The sequence below is a fragment of the Poecilia formosa genome, unplaced genomic scaffold (assembly GCF_000485575.1).
Source record: "Poecilia formosa unplaced genomic scaffold, Poecilia_formosa-5.1.2 Scaffold12, whole genome shotgun sequence".
In the NCBI taxonomy this organism is placed as follows: domain Eukaryota; kingdom Metazoa; phylum Chordata; class Actinopteri; order Cyprinodontiformes; family Poeciliidae; genus Poecilia; species Poecilia formosa.
The window spans coordinates 684,391-699,940 of NW_006799951.1; the positions used below are offsets into that span (position 1 = coordinate 684,391).

The window sequence follows — 15,550 nt, forward strand, 5'->3', positions numbered from 1 at the left end:
TATAAAAACTGTAAACACACAAGTTTTTTAAATTAATTTTTTTTTTTTTTTTAAATATTACTGTAAATAGTTTGACTCATCAAACCAAACAGATGAGACTAACTGAGCTTTTCAGCTACAACCACTCCAGGGAAGTCTGGCATGAAATTTGTGGAAAAGCATCTCATGGCTGCTGTTCAGCACAGTGAAAGATGTGTAACGGTGTATTATACTGCTAATAAAAACATAATTGATTTTAAGAATTTCTACACATTACGTACCTGATGTTGTTCATGAGTACATGTCATAAACTGCTCAAATCGACTGTTTTTAAATGAACTGTGCGTAGTAGTACTGGGATTTGTTGTACCCAAACAGGCTGCTGATAGCTTGCAGAGTACTGATGTTGTGCTGAAAGTTATCTGTTAGCATTCTGAATCAGTCAAGGACGGCATTTATAATATGCCTCAGGAGCTCTGTAATAACAAGGGAATGAAGTCATGTTGTGAATGGAAAATAAAGACAATTAATTGGTCTAAAACTCAGTTGGTGTGTTATTCAGAAAGTGTTTGAGTTGAAAACACTGAGGATTTTATTGTTTAGGAAATTAGATCAATTACTTTATCTTTCTGTGCTCGCTTTCAGACACCTGGCAGGTCTCAAGTGTACTAATCTATAACTGGTACTACTTTCTATTCAGGTTTTATTTAGGAGAAGTCAGAGAGGTTATTAGGGCGGGTCTTGTGCTTTTAATTCCTCCAGATTACTTTCCATACAACGTTGGAGAACACACAGTCTTTATAATACATCACAATTACATCACCCCTCTGTACACTCTGTAAATTGAATGTGAAGTCTGCTGTTGGTGTGTTTATCAAAAGGCCTCTGCCAGAGATCCTACCCTGCACCCCTGACATGGAGTATCCGCTTATTACGCACCCTATGGCAGAATATATGATGTTTCACAATTCAGTGCTTGTTCTTTTCTGCTCCTTTAAATTGGATGTTGATTAAGAGAATAATGATGCAGGGCTGATGTTAGAAGAGCATGTAGAGTTCTGCTTCTACAGGAAGAGAAATTAATCTTCTTTAACAACTTTAACCCACGTTTTCCCGAGAGAGAGAGACTGGGTGGGATAAGCATGTGGATATTTGAAGGATGCTCATAGATCTCGTGGCTACTGAGCCTTTGCTTTCACACTCTCCCCCATCTGCAGCATGAAGTTACTTTTACAATAAATTACTTAAAACATAAATGAAATATTTGACTGTGCAAATCTGTCTGCTGATATTCAGCTGTTTACTGCAGGGTGAAAAAGCAGTGTTGAAGTTTTAGTGCTGTTGCTTTGAGGGAGCGATTTTAATTCCTACTTTCTGTTGCCTCCTAGTGGAGAGTTAGTAGACCGTTCTCTTATCCCTTATGGTGATGAAAGAGGCTTATGTGCCTGACAGGGTCGTGAGTGCAACTGCTTTATGCTGCATGTCCTATAAGCTACTGGCAGTAAGCATATAAAGGGCAAACATTGGAGTTGTAACTGCTATCTTAGCCCAAAGATGTTGATATTTGTTGCTCTTGTGTTCTTTGTGAATGAAAGAAGAAACAGTGGCCATTGTGTTTGCTTGGTAAGAGCAGTTCAACATCGTGTATTCTAAGCCTGGCTTAGTTGACTGTTAGCATTAGACCAGATGAAACATCTCTGACTGCTGATTGACAAAACAATTCTGCCAAAACACGTGACTTAGAGGCTGAACCGTGCCTGGTAAACCTCAATGAAGTAAGCATTGGCACAGTCCCTAAAAGCCTTCTTGAATGAGCATCATGTGAGCTGGTGTGTGTGCGTGTGTGTGTATGCGTGTGTGTATGCATTTATGATAGTTGCCAGTGCAATAGGATTTAGCATGTGTTGAAGAGATTTTTACATTCAAAAACATGTACTCAATGGAAGGGAATTTCATTGAGATGTTTTTTTTTAGACACGTGGATGCTAATGCATGTAAAATATCATGTTAGTGAGAACTTTTACGCACATCTGTTATATTTATGTGTTTGATTTTTCTTAATTGTTTTATTTGCTTCTGCTTCAGAAGTGAGTTTTGAGCATGGAGTGTGTAAGACATTAAAAACCGCTGACATACACGGATACACAGCGGAACACAGACACAAATGCTTCATACTAACTGAGTAAAAACCAACAATATACCAAAGTGTTGCTGTGTGGTGGAACTAATTTAGAGAAATCTAAGTCCAAGTTTGGAAGCAAACTCGGTACTACTTATCCAACAAGGCAGATTTTTGCAGATGAGAATATTCTCATAAATATGGACATGGAAATAACTATAACAGCAGATTCATAAGCTTACATAAACATAAGTTACGCAAATAAAATTAAATCTCTTCTCAATCTCTTCTAAGTTTAGCCTATTCTGATTTCTTGTTGACAACAAATATCAACAAACTGCTGCTTCCTACTTTCTTTTATAAACTAAACATTTAAAAGTTAAACTAGAGCACCTTGCTGCTTCCTGTTTTTACTCAGTGCGCACTCATTGTTTAAAAGTAGCAATCTTGAACACTTGACATGACGTCAGTTTCCTTTTTAAAAGCATCCTACACCTTTTGTGCTTCCTCTGACCAAAGTTTGAATTTAATTTTAAACGCTCTTTAATGAAAATAGCTGACTGAGAGAACAACTTTCACACCGATGAGTTTTGCTGTCAGTAGTAGCTCAATAGCTCGAATATATATCAAAGTGGGCGGTAGTCAACACTAAAAAAACCATTCTGTTACGCTGTGATCATTTTCACCACAGAGTAAAGTTACTTGGACATGTAATTGTACAGCTAATCACACAGGAGAAAAGTCATAAAGCTACATTGTTGACTGTAAAGTGGTAAATTTATTCTTATCAAAATTTGAGTGTCTGTCAAAATCTCAGACTGCACAGACAGATCTGCTCCTAAAATAGTACAAACAACCAAATAGCTTTGCAGCTCTCTGCACTGGAACAGTCGTTCCACATTAGAATGAGTTAATTTGCATATAGTTAAGAACAAATCCGCCCATATTTATGTATCTTTATGTAAAGTACATCAAAAACAAATAAAGATTTACATTTTGAAAGACTGCCTCTCTTTGAAATTAATTTTCCCAGCAGTCTCTGTTTTTGGGGAAAAAAAAACAAGAACAACAACATATATATTAAAGTTGTCATTGGGCACGAACAGACTGACTGATTAGTTTATTCCTAAATACTTAATTAATCTTTTAAGCGAGAACTCTATATTTGCATTTTTTTAAATTTCCCAACTAGGACGTCGATTATTATTGAAATCTTATAAATATAATCTTACAAAATGTTATGTATTACAGTGTTATTTGCGTTTTGCAACATCATAAATATACAATGTAACATGTTCACTCTCACAGAAAATGTATCTGTAATCAGATAATTTTACAAATTTCTTCTAAAATTGCATAGGAAGGAGATTTTTAATCCACAGATATCCTCTAGAGCTGCAACAAAGCCTAAACAAGTCCTTTAAAAAAATAAAAAATAATTTAATGTTGAGTCATGCGTTGCCTTAAAGCAGCAAGGACAAAGTGAGAACAAGATCATTTGTATCTGAGAATAAAAGGAGATGGGGAGTACAAACACTCCATGCAAACAATGCATAAAAATATACCTCAGCTGGGACGCACTGTTTTTTGTAACTCCAACATCTCTAATTGTGAAAATGTGTTCATAGATGTTAGTTTTGATTCACAATGAAAATTTAATAATTGTTAGTAATTTTTATCACCATTATCGTATCATTCATCCATCGTCTACACTGGCTTATGCCTGCAGGGTTGTGGGAATAATAATAATAATAATAATAATAATAATAATAATTTGATGCCACTGTAGATTTCTCCACCATTAGAGTTGATTTGAAATGCCACAATGAAAGCAGAACACACCCCCTTCTGAATAAGGATTATTGTTTTTTCCCCTCTGAATTATTTTTCATATCTGCTAATCCTTGGCAGGATGCAGACCTTTTTGAAAATTAGGTGCAACACAGCTGTGTGCTGATGGAGGGAGAGAGAGCTCTGCAGGAGTTAACGGTAATGCTCTGACAGGGGCCTAGAGAAAGGTAAATCGGTTTGTGTAGTGGGGATTAAGGGCACTGTAACACAACTGAGAGGGGAAAAAAAAAACACTTATTAGAGCTGACATTTTGATCACATAGACATTCTGAGACTGGACTGTCATGATAACCGCTTACTTTTAGAGCTCTTCAGTCTGAAGCCCCTTGATTTTTGTTGGAAATTTTTCCTATAATTTTTACCAGGAACCTAGACAGAATTGTTCTCAAATAATTGTTTGACTGCAATTGGAAGGTTTTGAAACGATGATTCCTCCTAAACTGCTCGTCTACCGCCGCACACACTGCGATGTTAACTTGGAGAACCTCCAGGAGACTTGGAGGCGGAAGAAGTCTTGCGGAGAGCTCTTTCAGAATGGCTATAGGGTGAGGCAGAGCCACCATGGCCAGGATGACAAGAGAGGGCAGACTGGCTTTTACCATACACTTTGGTCCTGCATGCACATTCTCTCCAACTGGGGTAAGAGCCTGAGCACTGACGTATGTGCAATATGGAGTCGTGGTTTTATTTAGTAGTCTGATAAATATTTAATAAAATGGTCAGGCATTTTTGATTGTGCAGAATGGAAATTCTTATCACAGCAATTTACTTTGGTCCTAAAGATGTGCACACATTTCTCATGGGATTAGAACGGTTACAGCAAACAACAATGATGATTTGCTGGTCCTTCATGGAGTCCTTTTCCACATAGCACCCCTACTAACGTTTGTCATTGTGCGAGTACTTTCCCAGCCATGACTAAATCATTTTCTACCGTTTGTGTCTGTCCAAATCCTTTGTTTTGAAGTTTTGTTTTATTCCTTAAAATTCTTTCTTTCTGTTGTACATTGTATTCTCACCCCCTTTCTGTATGTGTTTCTGTTTCAAACAGGTTTAAGATTTCTGAGAGCACTAAGACTGATTCAGTTCTCAGAAATATTACAGTTCCTAAATATTTTGAAAACAAGGTAAGGAAAAAAAAAGCCTTTTTTATGTATTAAAACTTGAAACAATTTCAATTTTTACCACCTTAATGTTTATATCCAATAATCTTCATCTTAGATTGACTCAACTTTTGTACATATTTAAGGACTAATTGTACTCATTTCTCTGCATGCAAATATAACATTAAAGTTAAAAGCTACATATGTATTTAAAAGGTATTTTGCTTTTACATTCAGAATGTCTTTTCTCTTTGATTATAATTTATGCTAATTTTGATTGACCAGTTGGAAGTATGGACCCAGTGGTTGTTGTCAGGTGTTTCTCTATAATTTGCCTGATTGTTTGTCTCCAAACCAGCAATTCCATCAAGCTGGTGAACTTGTGTTCCATCTTTATAAGCACGTGGCTCACGGCGGCTGGATTTATACATCTGGTAGGTAAACTTGGCAAAGTAGAAAAATTATGTTTGACATATAAGCAACAGAAATTTTCACCAGCTGTTATTTTGAGGCCCTGTTTGGTAATTAATGTTCATTATAGCTGTGCAGAGATAAAATCAATATGTAAATAATGACAAAGGCCCACAGCTGTTCTCCCCTATTTATCTGGTTTCAAATGCTGTCGAACACAAACAAGTCAAACAAAGAAATTGACATAATTTATTTAATTTGTCATAAACTATACAACAGCCTCGTTCAGCAACACATCATGCATTATAAAATATCACCACTAGGTGGTAGTCAAAGCTTGATATGATGAAAAAGACATATCCCAGCTGGCTGAATGTATTCAATTCTAAGAAATTTGTTTAGGAAGCTCTGATGAGTGTTATGTCTAATCATCTGCACTATTTCTGTTCCCATTTCCACTGTAGGTGGAAAACTCAGGGGATCCGTGGGAAAACTTTGAAAATTCCCAGTCGCTGTCTTATTGGGAATGCGTCTACTTGCTGATGGTGACGATGTCCACAGTGGGTTACGGGGACGTCTATGCAAAAACCACCCTGGGCCGCCTGTTCATGGTCTTCTTCATCCTTGGTGGTTTGGTAAAATCAAACTTTTCTTTCCTCCCTTCCCTCACTTTTATATCCTGCCTCAATATATTATTTAGACCTATTTGAAATCATGACTGTGATATGTTAACAAAGTATGTTTTTTAAATAATTTAATATCTGTTGCCTTTACCTGTACTTCTTATTTATCTGTCAGTGTCCTCGTGTTTAGCCTACTGTATCCTGTCTGCTCTAGGTATAGGTCCCGGTGTTTCTTTGTCTGCTCTCCTTATGTGTCCCCCCTATATCTGTTGGATTAAAGTGTATGCTTCTGTCTCATAATATTGTTATATTATTCTCTTATGAAAGCAGTTGCGGTTTCAGGACACCCCTCCTTCCGTGTCTACTCCCACATTTCCAACAAACACAGCGGCAGGGAGATGAGGCTCAGGCCAGCCTGACTGGTACCACAGCAACCCCCTCCCCTCCGCCCCCCTCACCTCTTTACAATCTAGCATCCTGTTGGGCTGCCACAAGGACATTAACATAAACACAGGCATGCATGAATGCGCACACCTGTAAGCACTCATGAGCACTGGCACACAGCTGGAGGGCCTCTGGATTAAGGATTTACCCTAATCACAGTTAGTTTTTCTTTCTTTTTTTTTCTGAACTTGGATCCGTGACGGTTTAAATATTACCTACACATGTGTGACGATATGTAGCTTCGTGCTCATGATGATAGATGGTGTGTTTTTCAGAGAGCTGAAAGCTCTGGAAGTCTTTATGTAAGCAACTTAGCGTGCCTTCTGTCAGCAGCAGTGGCTGAAAAATGATTCCAGTCTGGAGCAGTTTTAGAAACATAGATCAAATTAAGCCCCCTAACATTACTGCTTACTTTAGATGATCCAATTTAACATTTTGGTCTGATATCCAAATTCTGTTGTTGCTAAGCTTTGACCTGATTTCTCATGAAAAACGATACCTATCGGTTTTACTTGTAGCCTCCCTGATTTCAGTGGTCATTAATAATGACAGTATTGTGTTTATTCAGCCCAGTGATGACTTGCAATGTGTGTGCGAGAGAGAGTAGTTGCTGCAAAACACTTTTACTAATGTAAAATGAATTAAATGATTAGGACATGAAACTTTGTATGCAGCCTTTATGAGTAATTAGTACAATAAGCACAGTTAACATAACACTCACCGCAGTGTGCATTCTCTAGAGGAGTGGTTCTTAAACTGTGGTAAAAACGCCGGCGGTGGTACTTGGGCTGCTTTTGGTGCTTCCCAGAAGAAATTTTGATATTTGTAATTTGCGAGGCAAAACCGTCTGTGATCTAGAACTCCAACAGACAAAGAATGTGAGTTTTCCATTCACATTTTTCACTTCTTTAAGCTCTTCTCTAAATAACAATGCAGTGAAATAAATTATAAAGTCTGCTTCAGTATAATGCTGATTCAGTATTAAACTGAAGCAGACAGAAGTTTAATAGGACCAAGTGCCGGTGGCTGTTTGTGCTGGGAACAAGTCCAAGCACAGTCTAGCTGTTTTCCAACTTAAAAATTCTTCTTTTTTTTTTTTTTTTATCAATATACTCGGTGACCAGCGTGACTGCTATTAGCAATGGAAGCCAAAAAGTGTGCATTTTTCTAAATTTGTAATTTGAAAGACTAACTACATGTTCGGTAACAGAGGATGAATAGTGTTATATTGGAGAACAATTTGAAGAGATACAAATAAAGGTGTTTATTAATTCAGAGCAGCCATGTTACATTCTAATGTCAGTGATGATGTGAAACAAACTGACTGAAGCCTTAAGAGTATGACATGGTGAAGGAGTGAAATGTTTAGTCCGTGCTGATGATGTCTAACTCTCAGCCTGAATATCCTTTAATTTCCCAGGATGTGTAAATTTCTGCTGTCATCCCTTCATTAAAAACCTAATATTTCTGTTCTTCCTTTGACTTAATTTGTATCCTAAAAATTGCTAACTTTGAATCTTTAAGATACAATAACAACTTCCACTCCAAAGAGTGCTGTGGGTAGTTTTTTTTTTTTTTTTTACCATTTACATTTCTGAATGTCCAGTCAGTAATCACAGCCAGTAAAACTTAAAGTTGTCTGAGCTGATCAGCCTAATTCTGATGCATGTCCCTCTCCTAATAGTTTTATGGTAGATATTTAAGCTTTTACTGATAAATGAGCAACAATGACTGACCTAGTGATGACATTAATACCAAATACAACCCTGATCCCTTTCGAAGCTGCGTAACTTTGCAAAATGCATCCAGCTCATTCTCTAGCCCAACAAATGAGTCTTGATGTGTTTTGCAGCTGTGAACCATCAGGTGGGCCTTTTCAAATCAACCTGCCAGATCATCTGTGTTTGTTGGACAAAACATGGCACATAGGTTTCAGTTTAAAATTTCTGCCACCCAGAGAAAGGTTTTTGGTGCCATCACAGACTGACAATTATTCAGCTGTGACAAAATTTGTGTCTGAAGAATCGTAACATAGTGGGGCTTAAAACATGAAATGCAATAAAATCTTTTTTTTTCCATATGAAGACATTTTGCCCATATATATGAATCTTAGCGGATCTCTCCAGATAACAAGCAAGCAAAACATTTCCCATCAAAAAAACCAAATAAAAACCAAAAAAAACAACTAATTGGATTCACATTCTCCACTACCCACTCTTTGGGATAGTAGTCTCTTTTTTTAGTCTCTTCTTCTGTCTTCTATCTCCTCCTTAGGCCATGTTTGCCAGCTACGTCCCTGAAATCATAGAGTTAATAGGAAACCGCAAGAAATATGGTGGTTCCTATAGTGCGGTTAATGGGAGAAAGTAAGTATTCCAGATGGTTCTGCTGTTTTTAAGTGTGCGGTAGAACCCTCTCTGCATGCCTTTTTTTTCTTTTTTTTTCTGTTCCATGCATGTAGGCCATGTTTGCTCGCTACGTGCCAGAAATTGCTGCTCTCATCCTTAATCGGAAGAAATACGGAGGGAGTTATAACTCAACACGAGGCAGAAAGTAAGTTGAAATCCAGACAAGGTGTGGTTGTGTGACTAAAGTGCACCCCCTGTTTTAAGTTTATAGGATATCAGGGGCTGGTTAATGTGACATTTTATGTTGATAAAGTTTGAGTGCAATAGTAAGATAAAGTTAGATTAAGTCACACTGCGTGACTGGAGACCTTGGCCATCAGGACACACATGTTCATGCCCCCTCACTCTTGCTTTCACTCTTTCACTTTTTTTCTACCTACCTTTTTTTTCTGAATCTACTTCTCTCTTTCCTTCATTCAACACTTTCCTTAAGTCATCCGTGTGCTGTTTATTTTTCTTGTTTTTGTCCACCTCAACACATCTTGTGTTGCGCTATAATTTAATTTGGACAATAGAGCTTTCATGACTGCTAAACGCTTTAGTTTTGCAACACGCTGACCTGTGGTGCTTCTCTGCAATACAAATGTCCAATGCGTCCATGAAGGGGTTCAGTTTAAAAAACATAAAATAAAATAAAATCAAGCAAAGAGTCATGAAATCCCTACTATCCACTTTTCAAGGATTTTCCCACAAGAGCATAGAAAGACTGAAACATCTGCAAGTGCATTATTATTGGTGGTCTTTTCAAGCATCATCAATCTCAATGACCATTGCAGGATATAAGTTCTTCTACTTTATATTTTATTTTAGTTTTGTTTTTTTTTATTTTATTTTGCCTGAGTTAGTTCTGCATGCCTTAATCCTCTCCTCAGCTGCATCATACCTGGGATGTTCTTTACGACCTGCCGTCTCGTCGCTTTTTCATTACCTGCAAACCCGATGAAAAAGCCCTAATCGCCGTTGTTTGTCACTGCTGTAGCACATTGCATCATCCGTGCTTGACATTATTCTGGCCCTGATCTTCAGTCAGCTCCCACACCCTTGAATGCTGGATGCCTCGCTCCCATTGGAGGCTCTCAATTGCTTTTTGCTTGCTTTTTTTTGTTTTTGCCTGCTCGGTCCTCGGTTCTCGTGTGTGTCTGTGTGCTGTCGACGTTTTGTCTCTTGTATTTTGCCGTGCATGTGGATTTGACTGTAAAGTCTGTGTGACTCTTTGGTCAGTTTACTATTTGTACAAGAGTGCCACAATGCTTATTGCACATTACTCCTCTTTTCCCTTTGTGGCTCAAACCTTAAGCCCCATCACACTACTGGGTATCTGCCTTTCATTTCAGTGGCATTTGTAGCACACACAGTTTAATCACCAGGACATGCACAATTTTTTCCACAACAAACACTTTGCTGCTTTCATACATCATGCACATTTGCACCTCTGCAACAGAAATTTAGATTTAATTCAATCATAGCTTTAACTATCTGCTCAGGCCACCCTATTCTGTCTGCACTAATGAAAATTCAGTCACCTTAGCATGTTCGTTGCTCTTTTTTAAGAGTGACCTTTGTTCAACAGTAGCTGAACAGGAGTAATGGCAAGGGAAAGACATGCAGTAAATAATCGGGGACTGGAATTGAACCGGGAACAACTTTGTCGAAAACTGTAGTCTCTGTAGAAACTACAGAGGCTCACTGATAGACGGTGCGCCTCCTCTATCAGTGAGCCATGTGGCGCCCCAGCATGTTAGACGTGTGCCACGCTTTCTGAGTAATTCCACTAGTACTTATCTGACCACTTGGGGGCACTCTTAAAGCATTACATCTTATGCCCAGGTGTTCAGGTGATTGTTTGCTATGAAGAAATAACTGAAAGGAGATGGTGATGTCATGGCAAAAAGTAATTTAGACCGATACAACACGTTTTTAGCACGCCAGCGAAAAATGTATATTTTAAACAGCATGCTGTGTGTGTCCAGAGCAGACAGATAGTCCTCTTCTTTTTCTCTCTTTTCTGCTAATTTTTCATGGTGCCATCTTGCCTTTTCTCTCTTTCTTTCACTCCTCTCCATTGTTGCTCCCATCAATTTCAGTCACTCTTCTCAGTGGTGGACAATCTGTAGAGTCAGCAGAACAGTGAGGCTTTAAGGGAGGGGGGAAAAAAAGCCTTTGTTCTGCAACGTCCACCTGTCACTGAGATAAGATTGATGAAATGTTGTTTAGCCAGAGACTTCAGCCCTCACTCGCAGAAGGGTGCTGAGTGAAGCCCTTGTCAAAACCGAGGATCATTTCTCCCTCTCACTTTATTTTTCTCCTGCTGCACTACTTTCCGTCACTCCCTTTGGTCAGACACATGGTAACAATCACAAGATACCCGCAAAACACGCAAACTCCGAGGAGCCTTGGAGTTTTGCAGAACAAATTTAGATAAGTTTAGGAACAGACTATTATCAAAAATTGGTTTGTCATGTGGCTTTCTGGTAGTGCCTAGATTTTCATACATTACCATACAGCAGCTGTCAACACATGAAAAGAAAACTGGAAATGAGATTAGGAGATTATTGCAACTGACTGATTATGGAGCTTTCATTCGATGAGATCATGATACATTCTAAATTATTCCAAAAGCAACCAAGGTTTCGGCTCTGCTGTCATTTAAAACAAACCTTTCAGGCTATTTGGAAGCTGGAATTACTCCTGATGTTAGATTTATGTTTAATGTTAGCTTTGGTGAAATTTCCTGCTGCACCGTAGCATACACCCATGAGCACACTGACAGCTCGTATGTTGATGTAGTAATGACAAGGGTTATGTTCTGTTGGAGTCCACTGTACTTTGGGCTCTGTGGTTTCCATTATGAGACTGTGGTTTCCATTAGTCCAGGCTTCAGCCGACGGTTTGGCAAGGAAACTGATTTCAATCCTGGCTGAACCTTGTCAGAGACCTTTAGGAGGGAAAAAAAAAGGGTTATCCATTTGAATTGTGCAGACTGAGACATATTCACTCTGGACAAAAAGAGAAAGGCGTTACATCCTAAAGTACATAGCTTTTGCCCGTCAGAGAAGATGTAGTATTACCTATTGCTGTCATAGTTTCCTCAAAGTGGGTTGAAAACTTAACATTGAGCTAAAGTTGAAAATGACACATCTTTATGGCAGGCTTTACATACATTTTCATCACTGATTTAAGGATTAGAGCAGTAGCAATTAAGTGGCCTCTGTTGCTGATGTTTGAGCTCTGTGTTTGTTCATTTCATGTTCTTTGTTTCCTCCAAGGACATCCCGGGATGTTGTCTATGTGCATGCTTTGTGTGCATGTGCAATTATATACCCTGTTGCATTTAATATTTTTGTGCTGCTTGTATTTATTTATTTATTTTTTGCTTTGTTTTAAGTTTCTGGATTTTTATGTTTTATCGTAAAGAACTGTGTCAATAATGTGTTTTCTTTTTTGTTTTTTTGTTTTTTTTATTTATTTTTGTTTTTTAGATGCAGTGCCTTAAAAAAGTATTCATACTTCTACAACTTTATTACATTACAATTGCTTTCTGTGGTGTATTATTGGGGGATCTGATTAGGTCGGCCAACGAAAAGCAGTCCAAATTAAAAACTGTGATTTATATTTGTCACACTTTGTTAAACTGTGACAAAGGTTCTCGTTTTACAGCAATTGCTTGAGTGTGGTATTCTGTGGACATCTAGAGACTAAACTCTTTGCCCCTTCTTCATCCCAAATCACTTAATCTTATCTGGAGGTGGAGAGAGTCTGCAAAAATCTATTTTCACATTTCACTACAAATTCTGAGACAGATTTGTTTCTGTACTTTGAATGGATCAGTTTGCCAGATTAACATATTGTACTCTAACCCAATTCATGGCTGTGTTTTTAGTGTTTAGAGCGATGTGCTTTGCTGGTTTTGCAACACACCAAATGCTTTGGCTGTAGATATAAAAAAGTTTAATTGTGGTCACTTTTAATCAGTACAACTTCTTCCATATGTTTGTGGTAACGGGACTTAAAGATTTCTTTCAGCAATGTTTTTTCCCCCCTCAATATTCTTCCATATGACCTGGATTTTTGTAAAATGGCTTACCTAATACTGGAGATGGTTGATGTTTAAGCATTTCTAGGACTTTCTCCCTAAACTGTCTGTTGTGTTTCTTAGTCTTATGATAATATTTGTTTACTGACCTTCTCTTATGTCTTCACAAAACAAATTGAGAATGTGTTTGGATGAAAGAAAACCTAGGTGGGCTCTATTTTCTCATTAGGTGACATGTGGAGGAAATTTGTTGCACTGGATTCTGTTTATGGGCATCAGAAGAAAGGGGACTGAATACGAATGACTGCCGTTTAGATTTTTAACCATATCAATAAAATACCTTGAGGTTTGTATTTGTAATGTTACAAGATGTAAAAAAAAGTTCATGAATACTTTTGCACGGCACTTTAGATTCAGCAAAATTGCAAATTACATGTCAACTAGATGGGAGTGAAGTTGTTTTTGATCAGACAATATACATTGCTGACTTTTAGCGAGTGCAGATTGGAAATAAACCCAAAAATGTTGTTATATTTGAACCCATCTTTTGAAGAAAGGAAGGTGAAAAATACAACACTATTCATGACTTCGGTCAAGTAAATATTTCTCTCTTAAGACTAAATATTGGTTTGATTGTGGGAAAAATATTTTTAAATGTGGAGAAATAATGTTTAATTTATCAATAAATAATAGTTGTGGAAAAACAGCAGCAAATGCTTTTGTTTATATGTAAATTCATTCTTTCTGGATGTGGCCTTTACAGCAATTTAATCTTGACCCATTTCATTTCAGTTGTGTATTTGGCACTTCTAATCTTATGCTCAACCAAATAGCTTTTCTATACAGTTTTTCCTGTATAGTTTTTCTGAACTAGTACAGGGGCTACTCAAATAAGGGAACACTACCTATTTTTTATTTTTAACTTTTTAAGAAATGAGAAACATCTTGTGCCAGATAGAGGAAGCGTCTCGCAGACATCTCAGCTCATCAGCTAGTGAGACCACACAATTGCCTTTTAGCTCTGCTCTGGCCAAACATTTGATCACGACTACTCATTAGTTTCTGGTAAAGGTCGGAGGCAACATCTGTTAAAAGCATTTTGTCCCACAACATCCCAGAACTGTCATTCTCTTAATATGGCTGTCGCATTGCTTTGCCAAGTCTGCTGCAGTTCAGTCCTGCCAAGGCCATATGTTTCAGTGCAGAAGACCTAGTGATCTTGACTATGGTTTTCATCTAACACCACTAAATATATTTTCCTTTGAACAAGCCAGATTGAGCCAGACTTCAGTAATGTTCTGTACAGTTTTAAGTCTTGACTTTAATGGTTAATATCTTCACCAGAGCTTCCTTTTTGTGCATAAGAGCATTATGGTAGATTAAAAGGTGATAAGATTTCACGCAGTGCAAAAATATGACCACAAAATGGCTTTTGTGAATTTTATTTTGGAAACAATTGTGTTAATACAGATCATCATATCTTTCCAACATATTCTGAATAAAATGCACTTTAACTGAACAGATTCAATTGTTTTCTGGCACATCAAGTATTGAAAAAGACCTGCTGTACAGGTCTTCATAGGATACGCATTGCTGAGAGTGTTGCATTTTGTTGCTCCGAGCCATTCACTCTGTTATATGGTTTTTTTTTCAAAATGTATTTTTAGTTATGTAGTACAATTTATCCAAGACAAAAAATATATGTTGGAATGAAAAAGGCTGTGTTGTCCATAGCCCTCTTCAGGAGACCCCACATATTCTCTGTCAAATTTAGTTCAGGCGCATACCCAGCCTACTAAAAATCTTTAATTGTCTTGTCGCCAAACAATTCTAACGTGGCTTATGATGTATGCATGGAGACAATAAAGCTTCTGGGTCATGAAAACCCCAATTTCAATAATAATAATAATAATAATAATAAAGTAAACCAAAAAAATGATGCCACCATTCCCATATTTTACTGTGGAAGTCATGTTCATTTGTTGATACTCACTGTTGTTGTTTTTGCTGAAGTTACATTTTGCAATCCTGGCCCAAAGGTTTTGGTTTGGTTTCATCAGATCATAACATGTTTTTCGACAAGCTTTCCAGGCATTTTTGCAATGGTTGTTTTGCTTTGAGAGAAAAGTAAACTCTGTTTATCCTAGATCTGTGGAGAATATAGTAGGTGGTTGCCACATTGACATTTAGTGTTGCTGTCTGCCTCTTGGCAGTCTCCTAACCAATTACTTTTTGCCATACTAACATTGTCTCGTATTTTCTATATTTATTCACGATTTTCCCTGTTGTGCCGTGGTGGAATTTTTTTGTATCCTCATACAGAGAGGTCTCTTTAATCTTTTGCAACTTGTCTGCAAACTATGGGTTTAAGCCAAGGTTGCTCTTGTATTATAAAATCAAAAATCCAAGTAGGACAGCTGACCTTTATTTCAAGTTGATCAGATTCAGCATAATTGATGATAGGTGTAAACTCAAGAAGACTGCTTAAAATAACCAGAAGGTGTTCTGACAAAATATTAGTTGAAGGGTGGTCCTCTCCTATGCAGCAAGACTTAAGAAAAAATATATTTTAATTGACT

At 37.5% G+C, this 15,550-nt stretch overlaps 1 protein-coding gene across 45 annotated transcripts in view; it reads left to right on the plus strand.

Annotated features, from left to right (window-relative positions):
* kcnma1a (potassium large conductance calcium-activated channel, subfamily M, alpha member 1a) overlaps positions 1–15,550 on the plus strand; it is a 157,859-nt gene that overhangs the window by 88,679 nt on the left and 53,630 nt on the right. For 39 of the 45 annotated variants that reach the window (XM_016667797.1, XM_016667822.1, XM_016667806.1 and 36 more), the window contains 4 exons: positions 5,001–5,076; positions 5,411–5,486; positions 5,928–6,098; positions 8,805–8,896. In XM_016667797.1, coding sequence (XP_016523283.1) covers positions 5,001–5,076; positions 5,411–5,486; positions 5,928–6,098; positions 8,805–8,896 — 415 coding nt within the window. Of the gene's footprint in view, positions 1–5,000; positions 5,077–5,410; positions 5,487–5,927; positions 6,099–8,804; positions 8,897–8,991; positions 9,084–15,550 lie in introns of all 45 variants that reach the window. The other 6 variants (XM_016667801.1, XM_016667921.1, XM_016667884.1 and 3 more) reach the window with 1 other exon arrangement.